Source organism: Erithacus rubecula (genome assembly GCF_903797595.1).
Source record: "Erithacus rubecula genome assembly, chromosome: 19".
NCBI classification, from domain to species: domain Eukaryota; kingdom Metazoa; phylum Chordata; class Aves; order Passeriformes; family Muscicapidae; genus Erithacus; species Erithacus rubecula.
The window spans coordinates 5355676-5383054 of NC_136671.1; the positions used below are offsets into that span (position 1 = coordinate 5355676).

The 27379-nt window shown below is 44.1% G+C and overlaps 1 protein-coding gene and 2 long non-coding RNA genes across 4 annotated transcripts in view; all 3 read left to right on the forward strand.

Moving 5' to 3' along the window:
* PI4KA (phosphatidylinositol 4-kinase alpha) overlaps window positions 1-849 on the forward strand; it is a 53724-nt gene extending 52875 nt beyond the window's left edge. For both annotated transcript variants that reach the window (XM_079322703.1, XM_079322702.1), the window contains exon 55: window positions 139-849. In XM_079322703.1, coding sequence (XP_079178829.1) covers window positions 139-190 — 52 coding nt within the window. In that variant the 3' untranslated portion in view covers window positions 191-849. The remainder of the gene's footprint in view (window positions 1-138) is intronic.
* Window positions 850-2572: 1723 nt separating this feature from the next.
* The window catches only part of LOC306810256, a 125405-nt gene continuing 100598 nt past the window's right edge, over window positions 2573-27379 (forward strand). The window contains exon 1 of the long non-coding RNA XR_013776420.1: window positions 2573-2689. This is a non-coding gene — a long non-coding RNA (uncharacterized lncRNA). The remainder of the gene's footprint in view (window positions 2690-27379) is intronic.
* LOC306810257 lies at window positions 3136-12164 on the forward strand. The gene is made up of 3 exons (XR_013776421.1): window positions 3136-3242; window positions 4150-4321; window positions 11907-12164. It is a non-coding gene; the product is annotated as an uncharacterized lncRNA (long non-coding RNA).

Genomic DNA, 27379 nt, shown 5'->3' on the forward strand with positions numbered 1-27379 from the left:
GGAGGGCTAGTTTTGATTAGCAGCTGATTTCCTTCACCCATGTTTTGTTTCTGTAGGATCCTGACGAATGTTTTTTGACAATGGGTGCAGCGTTTTTTTAAACTTTTACTTACCTCTGGCTTTGCTTTTCTTCTCTAGGAGTAGAACATATGACATGATCCAGTACTACCAGAATGACATCCCCTACTAGACACTAGCGATCCACTGCCGAAGTGAAATGTGCAACCCCGTGCCCTCACTCCAAACTTGTGACAAACAGGAGATGCTCTGTCACACCTCGCTATCTCCCACCCTCTGTGTATGTGTGTGTACATGTTGGGTACATGTTTCCTGGACATTGCAACAATCAGTTCTGATTCATTCCTTTCTCTATACCAGGTTATATATATGTTACTGTTTTTCCCTGGATTTTTGGAGTTGGGTTGCAATCACATTAAAAATTGTATTACAGTTATGAATATGTGAAAGTGATAAAGCTTGAGGAGATGGATAATTTTTCATGCAATGTAAGGATTTTATAGTATCTTTGAAAAGTAAATGAAACCCTTTCCTGCACAATCTCACAAAATGCCATTGAAGGGAAGGGTATGGATTTCTCTTTGGAAACAGAAATATTAATTTGTTCCAGTTTTACTGTAGAAAAAGCTTGATAATCATCCAAAGTGGTGATGTCTGTGTAGCTGTGTTCATACTTTGCACTGTACATGGTCCCTGCTACATGGTCAGTATTTCATATGTACATGAAGAATGTATTTTTTCCTTTTGTGTGTTTTAAAAAGAGACTCTACTGAAGATATATTTAATCTATAAAATGTAATAAAAGACCTTAGACTTCGTGTCTGTTGCAAATGTTTTGCCCTGCACTGTTTTTAGTGTATATACATCACACTGCACATTTGTGTACTCTTCATTATATTATGCCCTTTCTTTCTAACAGAGAAATCTTATTTCTTCTTCAGATTCTCATCCGTTTTCAGTGACATTTTTTATTGGTAAGATAAATGTTTAGTGCAAGAGCTGGAAGTAGGAAGTAGGTAAAGCTCCCCAGTGTTGCTGACTAAGGACCCCTATCCTGGGCTGAGACATAGATCTTTTGGGGTTTTTTTTTCCCTTTCTACATGCTTGCCCTTCTAGGTGGACTCTTCAACACAGGCACTGTCCATTCTTTAGGGGATTTTCCCCCCCTTTTTAGGGGGATTTTTCCCTTTTTGGGAGCTTTTCCCGAGTGTCCGGGCTGTGGCCTCAGGGAAGGAATGGAGGCCGGGCCCCGGGGCGCCCCCTGGCGGCCCCCGCCACTGCGGCGAGCGCGAGCTCCGGCGTGAGGGGCGGGTGTGGGGGGGCGGCCTGAGCCCTGAGGGACACCCAGCGCTGAGGGACACACCCAGCGTGAGGGACACACCCAGCGCTGAGGGACACCCAGCGCTGAGGGACACACCCAGCGTGAGGGACACACCCAGCGCTGAGGGACACCCAGCGCTGAGGGACACACCCAGCGCTGAGGGACACCCAGCGTGAGGGAACATACCCAGCGCTGAGGGACACCCAGCGCTGAGGGACACACCCGGCCCTGAGGGACACCCAGCGTGAGGGGCGGGTCGGGGGGGGCGGCCTGAGCCCTGAGGGACACCCAGCGCTGAGGGACACACCCAGCGTGAGGGACACCCAGCGTGAGGGACACACCCAGCGCTGAGGGACACCCAGCGTGAGGGACACCCAGCGCTGAGGGACACACCCAGCGCTGAGGGACACACCCAGCGTGAGGGACACCCAGCGTGAGGGACACCCAGCGCTGAGGGACACCCAGCGCTGAGGGACACCCAGCGGTGAGGGACACCCAGCGCTGAGGGACACCCAGCGCTGAGGGACACACCCAGCGTGAGGGACACCCAGCGTGAGGGACACACCCAGCGCTGAGGGACACACCCAGCGTGAGGGACACACCCAGCGTGAGGGACACCCAGCGTGAGGGACACACCCGGCTCTGAGGGACACCCAGCGCTGAGGGACACACCCAGCGTGAGGGACACACCCGGCCCTGAGGGACACCCAGCGCTGAGGGACACACCCAGCGTGAGGGACACACCCGGCCCTGAGGGACACCCAGCGTGAGGGGCGGGTCGGGGGGGGCGGCCTGAGCCCTGAGGGACACCCAGCGTGAGGGACACATCCAGCGCTAAGGAACACACCCGGCCCTGAGGGACACACCCAGCGCTGAGGGACACCCGGCCCTGAGGGACACATCCAGCGTGAGGGACACACCCGGCCCTGAGGGACACACCCAGCGTGAGGGACACACCCGGCCCTGAGGGACACATCCAATGTGAGGGACACACCCGGCGCTGAGGGATACCCGGCCCTGAGGGACACACCCAGCCCTGAGGAAATCCCGGCCCTGCGGGACACAGCCATCACTGAGGGACACCCGGCCGTGAGGGACACACCCGGCGCTGAGGGACACCTCGCCCTGAAGGACACACCTGGCCGTGAGGGACACAGCCAGCGCTGAGGGACACACCCAGCCCTGAGGGGCGAGGGGCACACAGGGCATCCGCCTTGAGGGCGGTACACGGGACATCGCCCGAGGGCTGAGGGTGACACAGCCCCCAAGGCTGAAGGGTGGCGGCGTCCTCAGGGAGAACGAGTCCTGCGGGCTGAAGGGGACGGGTAACACCGTCTCAAAGCACAGCGGGTGAGAGGGACGCGGCTCAGCACCGCGAGGGCTCCCCGCTGAGGGGCGGCGGTGTCGTGAGGGAGACCCAGCCCCGGAACGGGGCCTTGCCGGGAGGTGGGCGCGGCCCTGAAGCAGGGCTCTGTCATGGGGTGGCCCAGCCCTGAGGTGGGGTTCTGTAATGCGAGTAACGCCCAACTCCAATCACCCCAGGGCCACGCTTTCTGGGACGCTGCTGCGACCCGGAGGGAGGTGGTTTGGGGCTGTAGCTGCCCAGGGTGGGGGGGTTCTTCAGGAGCTTTATGGCAGGTCAGGGTGGTCTCTGTGAGTCGATGTTAGGCCGATGGTATGGTTGTGACCACGCCTTCCCAATGTGCATTTATGAGCGCTTTTGAGTCAGCTTTTGGGTCACCCGATTGTCCCCGGGGCCCGGGCAGCAGGAGCTGCTCGGGGGACCTCAGCCCGGACCAGGGTGGCTGAGGAGGTCCCTGCAGAGAAGGGAGCTGCACTGAGCTCACAGCTCAGGAAACTTGAGATGGGGCAGCCAGGGCGGCGTTTTGGCTCTGCCTTCAGGGTGGTTGCTGTGCGTGGTGCAGTGGAGGGCCTGTCCCTTTTCCAGTGTGGGCTGCATTCAAAGTCTACACCTGCTTTTGCCATGGGTCTTAAGTAGGTCTTTTCTCTTGCGTGTACAGTGGGTGGCTCACAGCGAAGTCGGTTCTGAGCCCTTTCTTTCATTATGGGAAGGTGCCACTGGCTTTCTAAAAATATTTGGAGGCTCATCAGGGAGAACTAGCATGCAAGAACTGCTTTAATTATTAATTTAATTCAGATTTATTATGTAACCAACTGGGACATGGAGTAATTTTGATGCTCTGTGCCTGTGGCTAGTTGAACCTATTTAGGCTCCAAAGGAAAGGAGCTGATGGGCACACAAATGTAAATTTTCTCACACCTTTCCTTTAACGAGGAGCAGGTGAAATGAGGAGATGTGAAAGCTTCTTCTCAGGGGAGGTGGTGAGGAGTCCTAATATTTTGTTGATTCTAATCAATACTTATGTGCATGTACTTTCTTGCACCACAAAATAAATGTACTCTGAAAAATTCAAATTGCTTCATTTGAGATATTGTGGATGCATCATTTTGTACTGCTATGAATCTTGCATAATGTTGTGTGTTAAATCTCCACGTTAGCAGAAATTTTAAGCTCCTGTGACTTCTGTTCTCACTGCAATGTCAGGTGACCTCTGTTGTGTTCCAGAGCTCACCTGACATCCATAGATTTCATTTTCTCAAGTTGACCGTGCCTTCTTCCCTTCCCCTCCCTGGAGGGTTCCTTTCTGCAGCTCAGATCTGGGAGAAAACTCCCCTGCAATTGAGCATCCACTGAGATACACAGGGGATTAGGCTGTTTACATTTAATAATGCAAGGTAGTACCCTGAATATTCCTCCTAAATGGGTTGTGTACTGTATCTTCCTCCAGGGATACTGAGAAGGCGAGAATACTGAGACACCCCATAATACTGCAAGCGCTTCTGAGATACTGAATCAATGCAGTTGGAGACACCACAGCCTTACCTCACCTTCATCCTCCCACCAGGGACAGATACGGCCTTGACACAAGGAGGCTGGCAAGACTTTCAGAAGTTACTCAGGTAATTAAAACAGATAGAATTAAGACCTACATGAAGGTATTATGAAGGATTTTGTCTCTGAACTTTATGCCAGAACTAATGCCTGCGCAGCCTTAGGAGAAAATACACATCAAAAAAAGGGAAAAAACTGCTCATTAAAAAAAAAAAAAAAAAAAAATCTAAGGAAAGATGCTCCTATGGTTTCTCCACTCTCAGAAATTCCCAGTCATGGTGAGAGACAGACTTCCTGGGCCAATACCCACTGCAGTTCTTTCTGCATTGGCCATGAATATAAAGACCCTTTAAGAAAGGAGCAAAATTTATAGTGATTCATTTGCATCTGATGGACCCAGGGTTCAAAGCTACTGGTAACTTGATCAGCACTATTCAAATGCTAATCTCATTATGTGTGTTAGAGACTGAAGCTCAGCAATCCACCTCCGTTAGCACAACGAGCCTGTGTGATGTTCTGGCTGGTACGCAGGGTCGCGGTACCCCCTGCAGGCACCCAGCGCATGCTGCATAGAATCAGGGCTGATGTGGGCAGGGAATGGGAGCTCGCTGGAGGAGCCAGTGGAATGAGTCAACATGGGGAGGGGAGCTAGAGTTCTCTTCGGAAAAATGCTGGCGAGGGGGGAAGGGATTGTGGCCAGCAGAATGGTTTGGATGAGACTTTTTTTTTCCTTTGTATCAGAAATATGTCAATCCTTTCCCTTTGCTTACACGTGAATGTTATATTAAAAAAAAAAAAGGCAGTGAACAAAATAATTTGTAATAATTTGTTCTGAATGTACACATAACTTCAAGCATGACTTATTCTTCAACTTTTTGAAAAATACTGTGATTGTGCTGTTTGATGTTAAGACCTTGCTTGTTCCATGCAAAAAAGAGTAAAATCTGGTCAAAAGACGGCATGCACAAGGGATCCTTTCTCATTCAAGGCTCTCTGATAGAGCCTTGTTACTGATGTGCAAAAGGTGCAAAGGATCCCTGCCTCACACTGTTACCTACAGTTTGTGCGTTGGTTTATTGGAGTTTTTTGGTGCCTCACCTGTTTCTGTAAGGATTCTGCATTTGGGAGGCCACGGGGTTATACTCGTGAAGAAGCAAGATTTGTAAGGTGACGTGGTGTAATTATTAGATAAGCTACTTAGCTGGCAGGAGCAGATGAACTCTGGTAACGTGCAGCCCTTGCACCAGCTGGTTTAGTAACTAGCACAGCCTCCCCAGAAGGAGTGGGTTTCTGCTGTGGGTTTTCTTGCCACTGCAGCAGCCGTATCTGAAGCTTTGTAGTTATAGGTGACACCTTTGAGTTTATTTCTGGTACAGTATCAGTGGCCTAATAGCAGTGATAGTGTTGCTGTGAGTCATGTTACTCGAACACGGTGCTCTCCAGGGTCAGCACAGCCCTGGGGAGCCTCAGTTCTTACTGTGGCAGTGAGAAACTGTGACCAGGCTTGTGTTAAGTTTTATGAACATTCTATGAGGCTCTGCTTGTCTGACAGGGGAGAGCAGGACAGGAGGATGACACAGCGACACAGATAAATAATCACAGTAATCGTATGGGCAAACAACAAAGGCTGGCAATTCACTGAAGGGGAGAGGTCACCTACCTAACTGCATTCAGGTATCTCTTCCAAGGAAAGCATGGCAGCCAAAAGGGGAAGGGAGTTGGAAAATATTATTATTATAAGTGTCCACACAAAGACTGCTACATACTCTGATGCTCCACATACACCTTTTGAAATTAAAAACCCTTAATGGGTAACAGGCAGAGCTAGGATTGCATCTCAGTCTGTTCTTAAGCAAGTAGTCCCAGTTTCTCAGTGACGAGCCTGACAAATTGTGCTTTACTGTCACAGAGGAGAAAGTGTCTGAATTGTAGCAAACCTAGGAGACAATTCTAGCTGCATGTATTGATTAGGAGTGAACATGTGGGGTGGCAACTTCTATCCAGATGTAAGAATGGTCCGCTGTCCGTCCTAAACCGAAATCCCGCTTGTGGTTCTGGCCGCGTTCCCTGCAGACTCGCAGGTCCGTGGGCTGGGCGGCAGAGGGCACTCCAAAACAAGCCACCGTGCCTGGGACACAGGACAGAGCGACCGAGCAGGCACAAATCTGCCGTTCCTGTGAATCGCGCAAGTCTGGCAGGGCAAACCTTGCTTGACCTTTACTTGTGACATATCTGTCACGGCACGCACTGAGTGGTAGAGCTAGCGAGTACCTGAATATCAGATATGAAATTGCTCAGGACCCTGGCTGTCTGTATTCCAGCTTATTCTGGGGGGGTTTGACCTTCCAAGGGACAAAAAGGAAATGCATTTTGCTGGCTCTGCATTGTCGTGTCAGGTGAAGCCTTTAAATATATGGGTGTCCTCTGGTACAGCAAGCATGCAGAAATCCATAGTGCATTTACCTAAAAACCAAAAGGTTTATCGTGGTAGCTTTCCTTGTTATCACACTCTATTGGATGAGCAGCAGCTGTAATCAGCTCTAGAGGTGGCTGCATTTCTGTGGTGCTGTGCATACACATTTTTGGAAAGCTTCTTTGGAGTGAAAGGTATTTTATATGCAGGCTCTGGTGTAAGTTATCTGTCATTTTTAGGTTTGTGTACTTACTAAAAATTAAAGTCTGTCCCACATAACAGTAGCTGAGCATTCTCTCTTACCTTTGAGCAACTTTCCTTGTGCTTCATCTTCATGGTAGACCTAGTGGGTAGATAGCACAATGAAGTCTTTAAGCTTCATAGAATAAGTGGAACACAGGTGATAGGATGGGAGAAGAAAACAGATCCAAGAGAAGAAAACATTTTGGTGCAGCTATAAATAGTTAATTGGTTTTGGATCATTTCTGTGGTCATTTTGAGTCCAGGCAAGTAGTAGTTAAGTCTTCCTTATGCTGTCTGTGACCAAGGTGGAATGGGATGTTTGGAATTCTCTCCGTGAAGATAGCCCTGGCCTGTGCTGTAAATTTCAGTGTCTCAGGATGGATCTCCAAATAAACCAGGGTTCTGAAAAGTGCTTTCTCTTTCTTATACCACATGTATAACTGGGATTTAAATTTCATTGTTTTTAGCATTAAGCCTGGCCTTTAGGCTGCAACTCTAGACAATGAAGAAAGAAACAAGTGCAGCCTAGCTGTGGTTGTGTCCCAGATCCAAGCTCAGAGGAACACATAAATATACAGTAATTTCAAGCTCATTAGCTTGCAGACAGAAAGACTAGATCAGATGGAAGGATTAAGCTCTAGGTTAGAAGACAAACCTGCCAAGGAAGCACTTGAGCTGGATCCATGATGAAACCTCAGATAGACCTCAGGAACCTGAAAACCCACTTCATTTCCCGAACAGTGCTTAAATTGGCAATTTTTTCTTGCCTCTCTGCTGACACTGTGATCCTTCTTCCAATTTGAACAGTTTTCTTTCCTTTGAGATGCAGCTCTTATCAGTTTGTGGGACAAGTGACTCAGTGCAGTGCCTGAGGTTATGGGAACAGGGCTGATGGTGACTGTTCCTACTCATCAGCTGAGCCTGGAAAACCAATCATGTTTGTATTTCTGCTTTGTCTTAGCTGAAAGATAAAACTCCCAAGCTTAAATTTCATTGAATTAAAATGAGACTAGATTTAGGAGCAGATACATCAGTTCCTAGCTTCACTGAGGAGAGGGAATTGATGTTGCCAAAACTATCACACAGAATATATGGTGGGTCACATCCCTTTAGAAATGCTTGAAGTGAGACTTAAGGCACTTGATCTCTTGCAAAGGATGTTCTGTGACTTTGGGAGCTGCATCAGCTGCACTGTTCTTGAGCTTGCCCCCATTATGACATAAATTGGGAATCCAAAAATCAGCTGCCCTTTCTTAAGATCTGGGCATGTGTGCCTGTGCAACAGAGCTCTCAAAGTACAAACTGAAATTGTAGTCCTTTTTCCTCTTGTATCTATTACTATTATTTTTGAGCATTATTATAGTGTAGGCAAAAGGGACCTTTCAAGAGATTCAACTTTTATACTGAGAATTACTTTTAAATATAAAACAAGTTCACAACTGAATTTGCTGCTGACTGCTATCCCTCGAAGTTACTGTGGCTTGTCCTTTTCCCAGGAGATTGTCTTCTAGTTATATAGAAGTGATAGGGGATGCAAAATTTGCCCTTCACTTTATTTGGGAGCCATTATAAAAAGCTGTCCTTGAGGCACGAATGGCTTTTACTGAAATGCCGTTGAAATGAAATACTGAAATTTCAGGAGCTGTTTTGCCTTTGAAAAAGGTGGTGCACTTTGGAAGACATTTGGAAGACTGCAATTGCACTACTCTCTGTGGGAATGTTTGTGGAGTGGAGGTGGGTACTGTTTGTGTGCCCATACAAGCTGTGACCACTAGATGACACCATGACTCTGGCAACAAGGTCCAGATGAACCCTAAAGCTAAGGCCATTTTGCCTGTTTTGGAGGGTTTGTTGCCAACTCAGAACATGGACTGGATTTGCGAACCTTTCAGTGAACGGGAGGCAAGTTTCCCCCAAGTGAAAGCTGAGGTTTGAACAGAATGGGCTCAGTTCCAGGTGACAGGGTGGGATTTATGATTTGGGGTGGAAACCATCTGAACATCTGACTTGCAAACAGGCTGATCTTAGTTAGCTTGGAGGACCTGTGTGTATTTGAAACAAAATCCCAGAGCAAGGTATGGGCAACAGGATCCTCCTTGAGCCAAAACCAGAAGGGGTTTGCCCAACCCTGAGCAGAACTGCTATAAGAAGGTTTCACATGACTTCACTGTTTACCCCCAGTGGATCTGGGCATGAGCTCCAGAACAGTAACCAGACCTGGTCAGCAGTAGCCCCACTTCTCTTTTAACCTGTTTCTCTGTCACTATTACTTTAGGTAACTAAAGAGCTGCGAAAGAGTTGGCCAGCACACATTGCCATGCTGCTACCATACCTGACTTAACAGTCACCACAGCATAATGGTGTCTCAGCCACCATTTGGGCAGCCTTCTTTCCAGAAGCATGTGATTTTCTGATCATTTGGCTCTTACCCACTAGCAGAAGGGGTCTGTTTCTCTCGGGGGTGTCTTTCTGGGCTCACAACCTCAATTGTACAGGGTCTAGCAGGTAAACCTCTGCAGCTGGTCATAGAACTGTGGTTCTTGCTTGCTACCTCCTTCTCTGTTTTGGCAGAGGAAATGCTTTATTATTCCACAGCCTGAAAAAGCTTCATTCTGCTGTAATTACTGTCTGTATACACCTACTCAAGTTATCTTTCCTTTGCTCTTTTTTACTCCTTTCTATGAGAGTCAGAGTATGTTCACATGAAGCATATTAATAAACCAACCTGCTTGTCCTGTGCTCTTGCAAAGGGTATTTCTGCATACTGAAATTTGGCAACTATAATGTAATTATGTGGCTCCAAGGATAGATTGAGGGAATTGATAATCTAAGAGGTGTTTGTACAATGCTTTGTCACCTCCTTTGAAATTCATGTCTTTCCACTACCACTTCAGGACAATCCTCACATGCAAACTTGTTAAATATCTTATAGCAAGGAGTCAGCAAGACTCAGGGCATTTACCTAATGAGCACATTGTGTGCAAGCTACCCCTAAATGCTGGTTGTCATTATGTCCTTCACTAGTCCTGGCCTAGAGGGGTTCCAGCAGTTTGAGAAATGGGTGGTCTTGTTATCACTGTGACTCCCAATAGTGCTTGCTGATTTGGATTCTGTTTTGCTAACTTGTGGTGCATAGATTTTTCCTTATTTGCTTCATAAAATTATTTTCTCATAGGATGCTCACATAGCTAGTTCAAACAAACTGGCTGTGTTAGTAAGGTTGTCTTGTGCTGATTTATTGTGTGTGTAGAAAACATTTTCTGAATATGATTTGTTAAAGTTTCATTATTATTGTAAGGTTAAGCATCATAGAAAATTCTGTTCCAAATGTTTTGGTTTACTGTTTGTTTTTGCAGACTGAATAGTGTTTACCTTGAGTCATCTGAAACCTTTGCTGCAATTTGGATATATTTTTATGATTAGCAGTTTTTATGGAAGGCTTGAATTAATATTTTCGGTGCTTCATGATACAGTATTTTGCTATATTCACTGATGCAGTCAGAGAATTCTTAAAGTTTTGCCAAGCCTTGACATTTCAGCTGAAGGACTCTCAGGCCCCCAGCATTGCTTCTGTTTGTTGGGCCTGCTGAAATGCCAGTAGGGAAGGATTTTCATCTTCTCTTCTACAGCTGGGAAAACGGTGGCCTAAAAAGACTTGAGTCAATGATGCAGACTTCTGCATACCCAGCTGTAGCCTAAGAGCTGCTGGTCCCTGTCTTGAAGGGTTTCAAAGCTGAAGAGCATAAGCAAGGTACTGAAGCTTTTCCTAAACTTAAAAGGTTGTGTGGTCATTCAGTGGGGCCCCAACCAGTGAGCTGTCAGTAGGTCATGGCAGTGTCAGTTGGACAAACTTCCCTGGGATTATGGGATTGAGAGTGTAACCACAGGGAAAGAAGAAATAGGCACAGCTTGAAGTACTGCCTGTAGAAAAGGAGCTCCAGCAAAAGCTGTCACTCTCCCATTTGGTTTTTCTTTCTGTCTCTCATTCTTCCATCTCCCTGTCTGGCCATTTGTGCTGCCTGCCTGTTTGTTTGTTGGCTGAGTGCTTGCTGAATTATTTACCAGCCTGACTGAATTAAGCAGCAGCAAAAGCAGGCGAGTGAATCCCACCTGAGACTCTTTCAGCAAGAGAGAGGGTTGAGAAGTGGGGTGTGCATATGTGAGTGTTGATACATAGTGCTTAATTAAATGTACCAGGAAAAACCTTGTGGGAGAAGAAACTCCTCCATTGCCCTGAGACAGGGCTGAAGGGAGCTGAGACACCAGCTCAGGTGGCAGCATGGCCCATCTCTGAGCTGCATGGGGGTTCTGCCTCTGGGAGTTGCCTTCAGCCCTTGCCAGTGTCACCTCATCGTGCTGGGATGTGGCAGGGCTGTCAAGCATCCATTCCCCTTCACTGCATCAGTTGCGTTGTTTGTGATGGTTGTTGTGCTGTGTGGGGTTAATTGGGTTAATGAGTGCATTGTACATTATTAGAGGCTGAATTGACAATTATGCTAATTATTGTGTCTTCCAAAGTGCCACGTTACTGTGGATGTTTAAAAGGACAGGGATTCTCATACCATGCACACTAAATCAGACCTGAGTACCTGGATTCACTTTATCAAATGGAGGTGTACTGGGTGTTTGATGTCAGGAAATGCTTCCTGGTTGGCATACCCCTTCCAGCAAGGATGTGCAAGTTTAACACACAATCCTTAGCTCATGCAGTTCCTTGCCTGACTATGTGTCTCAGCTGTTTAGTCTTCCAGATGGGCAAAATGACACATAGATCTTTCTGTGACATAGCAGATCTGGGTACTCTCTCACTAAAGCATGCATGCTCCAGTGTGGTTGCTTGCTCCAAGCCAATGCTCCTTAGCTCATAGTGGACACAGCCTTTTGACTCTGAAATGTGCTCTCATGACAGTTCTTCAGACCACAGCAGTTGGTTTAGATGCCAGAGATTGTTCCATGACTCTGTTCTTCCCATCAAGCTCTGTTTGCGCTTCCCACAGGTCACTCACTATTTGCTGAGGTGAAGAAGCAGATTGTGATTTGTAGATATGCTGGTTTGGGCTGCTCTCTAGGTTGCATCACTTTGTCATGCAACTGTTACTGTCATGCCACTGTAGTAATGCCTTTCTACTCTGCAGTTGTCCCAATAAAAATAACCCAAGGATGTGGCCTAAAACCAGCTATGGAACATTATTTCTAGATACTGAGCAATTGCAAACTATAAACTAGTATGGGGCTTGAATAGAGTTATCTTTCCTGCTTCCATTGGCTCACGTGCAATTTTCACCAGGATTACTGCTGGCTTCAGTGGGGGCAGATCTAAGGCTGAGAATGGGGGAGTGCCCCAGAGTGTCCTCCAGATCATCTTTAGTGCTGATCCTTTTGGTGCCTATTCAAAGCATGACAGTACTAGTATGTTGGCTGCACAATCTTTCCAAAATTCTAGTTGGTATCTGGTGGCTCACCTGTGCAGGGCTCCATGGCTGCAATGCCTCTGGTTATTCCTTAGGTGTAGCCATACTTATGCAGAGTGATTATGAACTGGGAATGAGTGTAGGCTGAAGAATTTATGACATCTGGGCCTTAAACAAGAGCTGATACATCTTTTAAATCTATAGACTGCTCCCCTCTTTTAAGAGAGTTCATCTCTCCCAGTTTAGCAGGGAAAGTCATCTGTCCACTACGTGCCTTGTGAAGCTGGGAGTACTTTTGTGCATGTACAGTACAGAGCACCTTTGACTAAAGGCAGCTGATTGAAAACTGGTCCACATCAGCTCTTTTTTCCTCATATAGATGTACATGCTTGGGTGTGTTAAGAGAGACTTAGCCCCTCCAAGCAGCCTGCTTGCTCTTACGTCTCCCAGACTTCTGACTTCTAAAAGTACCTCTTCCCATCCAGAGTGTGGCATTTCAGCAGAGACAACCAATGCAGACTAGTCCTTATTGTTTATAGCACCAGTTTACCACATGAGGTAGAATAATGTCTCCAGAAGGTGGATAAAGAAGGAGCTGAAAGTGGCAAGACATGAGAAGAGTACAGCATGATCAAAAGCACATGCCTCATGAATTTATCATGAACTAACTCTGTGGGACTTGCTACATAAATCAACTGATAACTCACCATGTAAAAGATCATATACAACAATTCAGCACTTCCCTCCCATTTCTGCTATAACCCTCTTTCTGAAATTCACTGTACAATTGGTGTGAGCGTGCTCACACATTCTGCTCTGTTGCAGAGATGTGTATGTGGCACATCAAGGTAATGGATTTTTCTTGAATACCCTAGCAAGTACTGTCATGTTTTGCATCAACAAAAAGTGATTTCATATAGCATAAAGCAAGGAGTTTAAAAGAGCTGATGACCCTTTTTGGCCTCGTTCCAGATGGGAGTCGTGTCTGGGTTACTGCCCAACCTTTTCCAGTAAGTTAATTCCCACTCTTAGAATTGTAATGGCTGCATTAAGTTGTGCTCCTCTCCATAATGATTACTTCTAGAAAATAAAAGGTGCTTTTTCACTGAAACTCCAGCATTCCTTCTCATGCCTTTCCAGAATTTTTTGTAGGTGCCTATACTTTATACTTGCTGTGAAAACTGAGGCATCATATCCAAAATTGCTTCTGGCATGAGCATACATGTTGTGTTCTAAGACTCTGCAGCAACATTTGAGTCTACCAGTTCTATACTGTTTTCATGTCTACAATTGATTTAATGTATTTCTTTAATAAGCAAACTTAACTGTCTCTTGATTCATCAGCAGACATTATCTAGCTAGATTTCAGCAAAGTATTTTGTAAGGTATCTCATAGGAATATCGTACTGAGAAGAAGCAGGTATTAGCACATGGCTTGTGCAGTAGAAGAAATGCTAATAACAGGAGGCTGCACAAGAAAAATGTCCTAAGAGTAGAATTCTTCCAGTGCAAGGTTGATGCATTTGCAAATGTTAATTCTACTCCTTAAGTAAAGATTCACTGGACAATATTAGGATTCTGCAGAATCATCTGTACATATAGATGTATCAGAGGAGCCGGGGGCCCCTTTGCCTTTATACCCACTGGACAGCACTTGCCTGCTCTAGTCTCTGCAAGAGGAAATGACCCTTTCTGGTGCTGCCACCCCTGCTGTGTTTCAGAGATTTACTGCTCTCTGCTCACTGACTGTACTCAGGAGCTGATATAAAAGCAAATACCTAAGGGATGCATGCATCAGCAAAACTTGTTCTTCCTGATTACTCTGGTTAGGCCATGGATGGCCTTTCTGTTAAAGGAAGGTTTGTAAGTCTGGATCTGCTTATTCAGGTGAGATCAGAATTGTCCCCTAAGTCTGCTCCTGTCCACATGTCTGAACATGGAAGAAGAGGGTAGTCCCAGCCAGTATGTCAAAGAAGGGACAAAGTCCCTGGCTGATGCCAGTGTCAAATGGAAAACTTCTTTCTGTGACATGTGATTACTGTATGAGAGCATCAGAGTCAACCTGCCTCGGACACACAATAATCAGTGCAGCTGCCAGTGCTATACAATGGCAAAGTGAGCCATTTCCCTGTTTGGTAGACTTGGTAGGGAGGAAATGGAAGAGATGAACCTGGGGAAGCAGGGACCCGGGCTGAATGACTGATGGAGTCCTAGATGATACAAGAGGGAGAGATTTGGAGATAACAAGGAAGAAAATACCATGTGGGATTGGAGGAGAGGAAGGAACATATCCAGAATAAAATGAAAACAAGGAGTGGAATATTGTTGGAGGATAGAGAAAGGGACTTACATTGGCAGCAACCTGGAGAGGATGTTTGTTTGGCTTTTTCCTCTTTGTCTCAACCTCTACCCCTTCTCATCTTTCCCACACAGATGCCTTAACCATCTTTCACCATAGCAAGTCAATGCAGCACACATTCTGTACTGCTCAGCTCTCAGTGATTGGTCAATCTGTGCTGGCTGTTTTTTGTTGAGATGCTCTTCTGCCTTTTCCTATTTTCCTGTGTGGGAATTTGAAACCAAGAATGAGCCTTTCACATCTGTCTCACTGACAAGAGGTAATGTGTTAACAGTGAGAAGTAGAGGGAGCCATCCATGCTGAGCAATTCAGAGCCTTTCCTGTCCCACTTACAGAGGTTTGCTAAAGAGGTGTTTTGGTTTAACTGTAGCTTATTGGATTATGTGATTATGGCATTTGAATTCTTTATTAGATCTTTTCTGTCTTGGTCCCTGGGGTTGAGAGGGTCTTGTTTTCTGGCCTTTGATGTGTTTGGAAAAGTCAGGCTATTTGTATCACTCCTTCTTTGCTTTGATTATTTGACTCCTTCTCTGGGGAGAATTCTGATGTGCAGAGCTCAGCTTTGTGCATCTGCTGCATGGGATGTCTTTGTGGTTTATTTTTGTACTAGGCACAAATCACCCCTCCTGCTCCCTTCTTTGCACATTGTCATGAAAGCAGGTTATTGCTGACCAGTTCATTTGGAAAACTTGTGCTTGCTGACAGCTGTACAGGAAATTCAGTATTTTAATGAGAAACATGCTACCTTTGCTTGGAGGGATGGATAGCATTACAGCAATTGTCCTTTTTCCCCTCAGGCCCTTTCTCCTGGAAAAAAAAAATCTTATTATAATTCATTTATCAAAAGAATATTCTTCACATTCTGCTGTATCTACTTTCTTGGTGATTTTAACTGAGGTCCTAGAAGAGATCTCCTCCAAACCCCGTAGTGGGAAGTGAGTAGCTTCTACTCTGGTTCTTTGCCATGAAGCAGCACCCTGTGAGCAGAACTTCAGAGAAGGGAAATTTGCTAAGCCAGCAAGAAAAGTCAGGCCCAACTGGGTAGACTCTGCCCAGAAGGGTCAGTGTGGTGAACCAACTTATGCTTCATTTGTCACCTGTCAGTGCTGAGCACAATACACTTAATAGCACAGTAGTGGAAAGGACAAAGGGGATTTCTGAGGGGAGAAGTGAGGTAAGCCATAATTAACTAGAATACTGAAGGAAAAACTGTTGGAGCTGCAGAGTTTCTTTTGTGAGGTTAGGTATTTTCACACACAGTCCTAACACACAGCACAGCCCCTCCTGTATGCTCTAACACCTGTCCATGGCTGTGTTCTCCACTGTGTGTCATGTCAGGAAATGGGACCAAATAAAAGGAAGACTGAGTCATTGTGGACACAGGCAATGAATGCAGTATTAAGATCTGCAGTACAATGCAGAGTTCAGGCTCAGTCTGACATGTTGACCAAGGAAGCGTAGAGGACTCTCCCACACTTGTCTTAATTCTGGAATTAAAGTCCTCACCCAGCATAGGTAAAAATGGAGCTTATTGACCCCAAGGAGAACAGTTTCCTTAATTGTCTCTTCAGCAGCAAGAAACAATGTGTTCCTCCACACTCTTTCTTTCCCTATAGGATGAGTTATTGCCTGTACCTGTAGTACCTGGTTTATGTGTCACCTCTCCTGCATGAAACTTTACTACCATATTCTTGCCCTTCCCAACAGAAAACAGGCATGTTTCTTTTTTGTTCCTGAGTAGTTTTCAGCCAGTGTTACATCCCTGTGGAATATATTTTCATGTACCCCACAGCACAGGCTGCTTCGATGTTGAAGCATAAGCTGGTTGGAAACAAGTGATTTGGTGGCTTCTTTTTCTCCCCAGGCATAGCTTGGAAATATCTTTGGCAGCAAGGGCTGCCAGTGCCGAAGCAGTGACTGGGTTCCCACATCCTGCTTATCATATGTGAGAACTGCTTTTGTTTTGTGTGGCAACAACTGGCAGAGCAGGCTGGGAACACTGAGTCTGCATTCTGCTTCACCCTCAGAGCTGGAGTGTAAGTGGACCTCAACTAATTTTAAAGGAAACAATTCAAGTGTCATTAGCAACAAAGTCATAATGGTAGTCTCTGATACAGCTGGAAAACATCTGCAAACACTTGGAGCAGGTAACAGTTTGATGAGGGCAAAGTTGTATCAGACTGCACACAGCTCGTGAAGATTAAAAGCCTTAGCTAGTGGGGTCAGCATGACCTCTGCTTTGGCTTGGAAGCCCCTTTTGTTCAGGAAACATTGGTAAAACATGGCAGCTCCTTGCTTCTGGAGATTGTCAGGATGTAGGGTATCAAACCCAAAGATAATTTGCCTGACAAATGTAGCTCTACTCCGTGTAAATTTCTTGAACTTGCTAATTTTTCAAAAGTTGGATTCCTGTAGCATTTTGAAGGCTATGGAATGAGTGTTTTGTCGTAGGTTGTCTTTTAAACAGCTGCCTGCACTGGGTAAACTGCAGTCACTGTGGTTAAATGACTAATGTTTTACATTCCCTAACACTGAAAATTGTTGTGGTGCAGATTTTGCTGGGATTACTTTTGTTCTGTTTTTGTAAAAATCTTAAGCAAGTGGCTTTTTGCTGATGTAGACAATAATGGAAAGCATGAAGCTTCATTATTGACAGAAATTATGGCAAGAGCACAGCAATGACAAAAAGAGCCAAATAAATATTCCTGATGTTTCTTTTGCTGCATTTGCTTGGAGTAGTATATGTATGGCCAGGATGTTGTATTTTTATGTTTCTGCTATTTTGCCTTGAGGTCTATATAGTGATAAACTTGAGTTGAGGACTACACTGAGTTATGAATATAGCAAAAAACCAGGGCTCTATTTTGTATCCTCTCCATTAGTCACCTTAGGATTACCTTTGTCTCAACACCTTCTCTTTTAAAATGATTTTGAGATGCCAGAAAAGATTTGAAAATCTAGGTATTTTTCTGATTGTTATGGAGCCAGTAAACAGAACTGCAATTGCCCCATACATAATGCCACTATTTTTGATATCAGGAATGTCACAGATAATCCTTTTCCTTGTTTTCTCACTTTTCTCTCCTGCTTCTCCTCTGAAGCAGGCACACTCTGAGCATGGACCACCTCCTAAATACAAAAAAACTCACGAACATAGCTGTTCTGGTAAAAGATGTTACCTCACTAACTGATGTTACTCTCTACACTGGTCACTGGGAAACCCCAAGCTAAGCATCTGTTTAAGCAGTTTCAGTTGCTTGCCATAGCAAAACTGTTGACTTTGAAGAAAATTAGGGAGTGCTCACAAGAAGTGTTCCTTTTGCAAACTGTTGGAAACACAGCCTCAATAAGGACAGAAGAGATGGGAGAAGTGAGTGAGCAGGTGTGGCAGGTGAATGCTGGTTCTGGGTGATGCTGGCTGGCTATGTCCTTGAACACCTTTGTACCACTGTAGTGATAGCAGAAAACTAGCTGCATGTAGACACATCTTTTGTTATTTCTAATAAAGGAAAGTTTCAGCATATCTTAGATTACTTCTTTACCTCTCAAAAAAAGGAAAGGTTGGGTAGGTACCACTTTTATACAACTTTTAAGGTACTTGCCCAGGGTTATGGGAAATCAGTGACAGTGACAGACCTAGAAACAGAGCATAGGAGTCCTGGCTCTTTAGTTGTCTTCACTAACTATTAGATGATACTTCCTCCAGATGTTTCAATAAGGGGTGCTATAAAAAGTTCTTTGCATTGTTGTTGCAATTCCTTATTTCCAAAGGGCTGCCTGCCTTTATGTTTTTAATATCATTGCTTTGAAGCACCATAGCTAGAAGTGACAGTGCCAGAAATAATAATAACAATAATAATCTGCATAGCACAACGGGCATTTTACCAGCATGCAGGAAGACAAAGGTCTCTGTGTGTTTTATATTAGCACAGTGAGAAAGTCTTATTGAGTATATCTGGAATGCATAGGTGGGAACCTTAACCCCTCATATGCTGAGAAGAAAATTGTATGCAGACCTGAGAGCTGAAGTAAATTAATAAAAGGGCATGAGCTTCATTCCTTTGGCAGTGGGAGGTCTTTTTGGACCATATGCCTTGACAGCTTTGTTCAACCTTATGTATTTAATATCCATGTGACATCAGTGGTTAATTTACAAGTATTTTTTTCCATTTTCTTCAGTTGTATATAATTGTTCTTTACAATTGACCAGAAAAGACAGAGAAAAGGCAAACACCCAAATCTTTTTTTTTTCCTCTGCAAATTCAATTCTTATTTCTGCCATGGCCCATGTTCAAAACCCAAACAATAAAACATACAGCTGTGGCATAGGGGAATTGTCCAAAAAGGACGATGTCTGAAGGTTTATGATTAGGTTTTATATTCCCTCTGTCTACAGAGCAGCACTTCCTGAATGTTTCTGTGGTGGGAAAAGCATCCCAGCCATTTCCCCTTGTGGATGATGGTGTAATTAGAGCTGTAAAGAAAGAACCCATGACACTAAAAGGCTATAAGTGCTGCAGATTTAGGACAACAGGTTTCTATGGAAACTGAAGGGAAAATAGGACCTTAAATGGGTGAATAACAATAATACAGAGTTCTCAGTTTGGATCAATCTGTAAGTTCCAGCAAAATACAGCCTGCCTTTCTGGCAGTTATTTGCATAATTTTTTTCCATGGTGCTTTCAATGAAACATTGCCCCTCTGACTCTTAATTTCTATACAGAAACATTTTTTCCTTGAAAGAGAAAGATGAGGATTTCCCAGTGGATGGTATGCACCCATTTATAGATGTTATCAAAATAATTTGAGCTTAATATAGGCAAATAACAACATAAGTGATGGCATCCATTCTCATCACAAGTACTACTCACTGGAGTCCTTGGTAGTAGCTGAAATTTTTCCTGCACCAGATGGAATATGAAGTCTTCTTCTAGTGATAATGCACTGGAAAGATGAGGCAATGCCAATAGTACCTTTGCAATGATAGATGTGTCATTCACTGCGTGCTGTAGTTGCCAGTTCTTGATAACCAACTGTCTCTTGAAATTCTGCCAGAGTGTTTTTCAGTCTAAGACTGGGTTTCATGTTTGCAGTGGGAGATCCTTTCCCCCAGCTTGTCAGTTTCTCAGGAAATTTGGAACAGTCTCTTACTGGCAGGAAGTCCTTCTAGGACTTTTTGGTAGAATCTGCTGTCTTGCATTTGCTGTGCCATGCTTTAAGCAACATCTGAAAATGCCACAGCTAGAATGCTCCAGGAAAGAACAAAAGAAGATTTGGCATTCTTTGCACTGTTGTTTTTTTCTTGTTCAGCATTTAACCACAGTGGAAGAAATGAAACTGCAGTGAGGGAAAAATTAAACTGCTAGTGACAGAAATACCCATATGGTCCTGTTTGTTTCTGTAGAAACAGCCATGCAAACTTTGTATAATAAATATACAAACTTGGGAATATTTGGGTTGTAGATTACAGCTTTCTCTGCAATGAATCTGTATAGGCTAATGCTATATATGTAGCATTATTACTAAAATGAGAGGCAGCCAAACTGGGGCACATCTGTGCAGTAATTGACCTAAGAGCTTATCATCCCCATGGCACTCTGAGTGGTTCATGGTGCTCTACAGCCTGAAACATGAATTAATTTTGCAAGCAGAGACTAAAAGTCACATAAGCTGCAGTTTAACTCTTTGCAAACTGTCCCAGAAGGAAAGTCAGCCTCATAATGTGCTGGATCTCTTTTCCTGCCCTCATTGGTACAAAACCACTATTCCAAATGGGAGCCACTTCAAGTAGCCTATTGCCAGTCATTGAGCCTGAGCCAAGATCCTGGTTTGTAGGAGTGTCATCTACAGCAATACCAATGATTTCTGGTCTGAAATTTGTGTTCTACTGTTTGAGTTTTAATTAAATAATACAGGCTTCCCTGACTCTCCAGCTTTGTGTTGCCGTAAATGAGGGGGAAACTGTTTCTCTGTGCATGTGTCCAGAATGTCTCACTGCATGTCAAGCCAGGCAGATCCATGATTCTGGCTGCTCTGCTTGTACAGGCTCTGGGCATCATCCAGATGCTGACACACTGGCTCCAGACAGGCTCCCCACAGAATAAATCGTGTTAAATTCTTGATCTGATTGGCAGCCCTGGGAATTCAATTCAAGTCCCTGGGGAGAGACAAGAGAGCATTTCTTTTCTCTATGGCTATTGTCATGAAAATGAATAAATCCTTCTCCCTCCCCCCCATCCTCAGGTTGTCACTGGCCTGGATTAATTTTGTGTACATTTTTCATATTCCTTCCCTGGCTTCATCTTGAGGAGGGGATGGCCTAATTCTCTGTTCAAGTTTAAAGCAAAGCCAAGCAGCCTGGTAGGTGTTAATCCAGGAAGGGAAGATGAACGACCTGACTGAATCTTCTGCAGCCTGGTGCCCCAATAAAGAAATACAGACAGAGGCTCATCGGGGCCATGGGGACAAGGCTGCTCACACTCTCCACTTCCTTTAGCACGTCCGTCTCATCACCAGTCTCTTCTTGTTAAGATATTACTTGGTGATTTGTCCATGGATTTATCCGTCCTTTCAGGCAAATATGAGTTCTCTGCAGCTGGGCTGGGGCCCGGTGTGCCCCCTCCGTGTCTGCCCCATTTTTGGTGTGATACCCAGCATGGGGCGATGGCTCCCGGCACAGCCCAGTGAAGGAGCCTTGGGTCAGGCACAAATCAATTGAGGAGGAGCAGCAGCTGGGAGCGCGTAGGGGCTGCAGCTCTGGGCAGCTCCCGGGTGCCTTGGGGCTGCAGTGCACACCGAGAGCCAGCCCCAGTGTCAGAGCACAGACCTGCCCCAGCACGCCGCTCTGAGGAAACCCATCCAGCCTTTGTTTCAGCAGAGCATTTACGCATAGTTAAGCTTCACGTTTACTGCAGAGCTTGCAGGGGGAAAAAATATGCTGTATTTTTATTCGCTGAAACTTTGTGATGTCTTTCCCTTTTGAAGGCAAAAATGGAAACAAAAATCTTTTTTGGGGGAAAGAAGTTTTATCTTTTTGAAAATTATTTGTTTAAATATTTGATTTATCATTAGTGAAATAAAGGTTTTCAATGGAAATTAAAAACTTCCCCAAAAATTTGTTTAGAAAAGGAACCAGTATTTATCAGTTTTATTTATATGCTTAAAATTACTTACATATTAAAGTGTCTTGCTGAATCAGAACTTTAGAAGATTAATCTTATCTTAGCTACAATACCCATTTGAACTTATGTAGGGCGTTTAAGTATAACAATTATATGCTCTTTTATATCATAATTGTAGGTTTTTAAAAACCTGTTTTAAAAGTGTATGTAATTATTATATAGAGCAGAGTTTTTACCTTTAAATGTCATGTATTTGCATAAAAAATTACATATATTAATGATAATCAGGGACATAGGAGAGAAACAGAATTTCGCTAAACTTCTTGCTTTGAATTAGGACACCAATGTCAGTGGCTGGGATGAAAAATACAGATATTGATACCAGCCGTGTTCCTCAAATCCTTGCACAATGGCGGAATTATCTAATGTCTCTGTTGGTCATCATTCTGTCAGGCTGTTTGGGAGTGCTGACACCTGGGTTGCTGTTGCTGCACTGCACTGTTAACACCTTGTTGAGCTGAATGAGAAATTCGCACCTCTTTTATAGACAATTGATTAATGATTTATAATCTGCGGTCTAGAGGGTCCCAGAGGTTCTTCTGAAAGTGCCAAAAGGAAAGTGAGCCTGTTGACAGTGTGCTTAGATTTGCTATAAAAATCCCAAGATAACCAATGGGAAATTTTTTGCATCCGCAACCTGGAAAAGGTTGGTAACTGTTGATTTAGACTGTCGGCAGTCTCAGCAGCCAGAGCTGCTCCTGGTTAGGATCTGGACATTTCCTCTCGAAGCCTTCACGTGGGGTTCTGGGTCTCTTCTCAGGCATTCTCTGTTCACAAAAGCATTATAAAAATAAAATGTTCAGGGAGAAGTGGTTGTTCATAGAAACATGAGACAGCTTACAGGGAAAAAGATTATTTAAGTTGGAGAGGGGGACAGTAATGGAGAATTATTCCAATTCCAGATAATTTTTTTAAGCATTCCAGAAGCATGTGGAATGAGAACTAGCATGATGATGGTAAGGAACCCCCCCGCTCTGTTCATTTTACAGCAGAAGAGGAAGGAGATAGTGGATTATAAAAGTTGTCTTTGATAGGTAACATTTACAAAACAGCTAAAGAAAATTTCTAGAATCATATGTTGCAGGACATCTTGACAAAATGTAGCCCTTGGCAAGGAGTTCAGCAGGATCCAAAGCAGTAAAGAGGAGAATTTTCTAAGGCAGGAAAAACAAGGTGCACATCAAATTCCCTGTGTAAATCAATTGAATGTTGAGGCTGCATTCATGATCTTGATACCTGCTCATTGTCTTTAAATGCTGAGAACACCAAGAGCTGGATAAAAAAGGATGAAGCAAATTACAATGATAAAGCTACTCCCTCTGAGTAGACTGGTTTGGTAATTTGCCCATTCGGAAGCTCCACACATCTACATTTTTGCAAGGGATTATTTAGCAAAAAGGAAAACAAACAAAATCCAGTTTATGAGGCACTGAAATCCCGGAGTGAATGAAATCCTGAGCTGCTGAACAGAATTTCAGTCATTCAGGAGCATGGCAGTGGCACCACTGTGAACACGGGTGGAGCTGTGCTGTGCTGTCTGGGGCACTCCCACTTGGATTTGGGATGGAAAGGAAAGCTGAGCATACTCGAAGGGGAAATAATTTTTCTGAATTTGTTTGAATGTTGATGATAATTTTTCATGTTTTGTGATAAATTCTTGGGTATATGGAATCTTTTCTTCTCCAATAGTTAGTGAAACAGATCTGCACTGACCCAGAGCAGCCTTTCCCAGTACCTAAATCTCCTAGAGAAGGATTTCTTTCAAAGCACAAGCCTCTTGCATACAAGCTAAATAAACATATTCTGATTTAGGAAGTAAGTTACGATGAGTAAGGGCTGAAAAGGCAAATGTTACAGTGGAGGCACTGCAGCCAAGTGGTAACAGCATTTAGCTGCAACATTTAATTGTAGATAAATGACAAGAGCCTTGTTCGGTACAGCTGTGTAACATGAGAATGGCATATACACAGCTGACTGTAGGAAAGGAAACAGCGCTGTTTTCTTTGAGATCTGCCTTTGTGCTATTTTAAGAAGGCATCATTTTTGAATAATGATAGTTGCAAACTTGCTGTGACTTATAAACCTTTAACTCAGCAGAGGTCCAGGACGAAAAAGGAGCCCATCTACCTGCATAAAAGTCATTCCCCTGTATCTTGCCTGCATTTTGAATACTAGAAAAGCAGGACATTTTTAGCCAAATTAATATGTAATGGCTGAGCTATATCCAGTTGAGAGACATCTGAGGCAATTTTAGCATCAGTCTTTGGGATTATGATTTACACCATATATTACTTTTTACTGTGGCACAGAATAGCTTTAAAGTATGCTCTGATTGAACACGTATTGATGCATCTTTGTACTGGTATGGGCTCAATCAGAAGCCATAGGCATCTAGAGCTTAGTGTCTTCATTAGAATGTACTTTTTTTCTTTATGGTTTTGATTTACAGTTTTTTCCTCTCTTGAGTCATAGTGAAAAGACTGGAATTTTTGATAATTTGTTTTCTAGAAAAAGGCAAGAAAGCTTTATGTTTCAAAATCTACAGTTATTGTGAAAAAGAACTTTTGGTACTGATGAAATCTGTGTACATTCAAGGAAATTTCAGAAAGCTTAGTAAATTACATTATTGGAAAGGGGCACAGAAGGTGGATGAATGTATTTCACAATACCTATTCGTGTGTATGAGTCCACAGCCATGGATACCAGTGTGTACCAGGACAACCCTGATTGTCCAGCTAGAGAGAAGTGAGTGTATCATCATGCCCAGACCTTAGATGAGACAGGCAAAATCAGGCCCAGTGAATGCTGAGAGGAAGAATAAAGCCAGAGGTATTGCAGGGACAGGCTCTTGCTTTTGGTGCTTCTGTTGATATGTACAGCTGGTTAGTGCAATACACTGCAGAGGATCTGTGCATCTTGTATTGCTAGAGAGGTCAGTGCATGCCTTGGCTGTAAGCATTAATTGTTGTTACTGCTCAGTGTTAGATCATTATACTAATTTGCTGGATGCAGAGCAGTTGCTACAGATTACACTGATGATATCTGAACAGATTACTAGGACCTGCAGTTTGCTGCAGGGCAGCAACCCATGTGAGAGAGATTAAGTGTCAAATTCTGCTCCCCAGTATACCATTGTAAACATCAATAATCCAATTGATTTTATCAAAGTAACTCTGGATTTAAACTGGTATGATTAAGGGCATCTGACCTCATTGTTTTGTTTTGTTTGTTAATGCACACAATACTTTACAGCAGCAGTCTTTGTAGTGGGCAGGACAGGAATCTATAAAAGAGATTCCAGTACATTGGTAAGATTTTTGAAGAAGTCCAAATATCTAATTTGAGCCTTTCATTCACTTTACTTATCCCATGTTTAAGTGTCTGAATCTCACAGCCGTATAGTGTGAAGTGTAAATGATGTTATAATGCAGTTTTATCCAAAATCTGCAAGATAATGTCCCCATTTCTGACTGAGCTGTGAGCATGCTGCAGTATTGCAGACAGGATGATGCAGAAGATATATAACACTGATTATACAAGATAAATAGGATGTAGTGAATGCAAGTAACATTAGTGGTTACTCATGGATTTAGTACTTGCTCTTACTACCATCAAAGCCTATAACAAATCTTCCCCCAGCTCTAGGGGGAGGAGAATCAGACCTGCTCTTATACCAGGATAGCACAGCCAGCCTGTGTGTGCTGCAGAGGGAATAGTGCATCGTAATGCAGATTACACTGGTTTGCTGCAGCGTCAGGGAATCTCCTGGTGGTGTGTGTTCTATAATAGAAATGTCACTCACCCTGCCTGCTTTTATAAATAAGTCAGGTTATTTTAATACTACTCTTGTTAAATTCGCAGCTGCTAAAGCAGCTCTGAGTGGCAGGGGTAAGCCAGCTTCACCTGCAGCCACCCTGGATGGCTGCAGGATTTTCATGCTTGTTCATTCAAGGAGGAATGGCAATTTATTTCTCACACCTTCCACCTGACCTTGAAGTTCTTTGCGTAGTAAATGTTGCAGGGAGGCTCATGGTAAGGGTGTAGAACAGACAGATGTCTCCTTGCAAGGGGAAGCAGCCTTTACCCTGTTGTCCTGCAGCTCTGCTAAGTGCTTTGCCTCCCTGAGTGGAAGGAGCCAGGAATGAGTGCCTCTCTTGGCACCCCCTGGCTCTGTGGGTGGCTCTTTGGGAAGCTGGGGTTCACAGAGGAACAAGCAAAGGCCCTGCTAAATCTGTGTCCAGAAGCACTTTTGAACATGGGTTTTCTGCCTCTGGCAGCATCCTGCTTTGGGACTGTTTGCACTGTGATAGGCCAAGGTGGTCAACAGCCACTGACTTACTAATAAGTCCATAATGAATGTGCCAGAAATTAATTGGATAGCTACCAGACCCTGTATCTGACCCTTTCAGGAGACAGTCTTTCTTTGAGCCTTGCGATCTTTTGGTCTTCAAATTTCAGGATTACATAGTTGCTGATTCTTCCTGGGAGCTTGGTCTTCCATAGGTGCCAGCTATCAAAACAACAGTCACAGACCTGATAATTGATGCTAAATGTTCCCTGGTGCTCCATACAGGAGAGGACTTGCCTCCTTTTCCATTTGCTAGAGGCACTCAATGCCAAAACACTGGATTGCTTGGAGAAAACGGTGCAGGCAAGCACAGTATGATCTTACCCTTGTGTGATATCTTGGCAAAACCCAGAGCTAGAACACAAGAGGCTCAAGCCCTTTCCCAGACACATTTCATCTGTTCTATTGCCTTAACTCCTCAACTGTACACCTTGTTCCCTACCTGTCTGGTGAAACTTTAAGATTTCAGAGCCAAAGACAGTAACAGGATAGTGTGACATCTAATGGGGTAGGTAGAGCTTTAGCTTTGGATACAAATGGAATCAGTGTTTGGTGCTCTCACTGGTTTAAGATACCATATCCTGTGAGTCCATATCTCTTGCAGTGCCAGACATTGCAGCAAGCAGTTCTCTAACATGTCTGCAGGTGTTGTCATACAAATGATGAACAGGTCCCACAGTGGAGCACTGCAGAAAGTGTGCCTTAACTCTTGAGATGTAGAGAAATGTGGTAACTGCTTAGAATGCAAAATGTTCTTTTTTATTCATTGCTTGTCTCCTTGTGTTCCACCCACCTGTTGTGCCTGTCATTAACTGAGAGTACAATCGCTTCAGAGCAGTTGTTTAAAAAGCAGATATAAATGTTCAAAAAAATCTCTGGCATAACACACAGCATATTACTACTTTTATTTACAATAGTTGTTAAAAGAAACAATAGTTGCTAAAAGAAGCAATAGAAGTTTTTATTCTCTCTTCTCATCTCTGCATTATCTATGAACCTGGCCTGTGCTCTGCTTAAAAATGATCAGCAGATACATTATAGGGTCTCTGGCCTGAGTCCCACTGAGAGTGGTGGGGGCCACAGTCTTCTGGTACCTTGGACAAGGGATCTTTTATTAATGCACTTGAAGCACCAGTCAGAGATGACCATGTGGCTGAGTTTGCCTCACTGA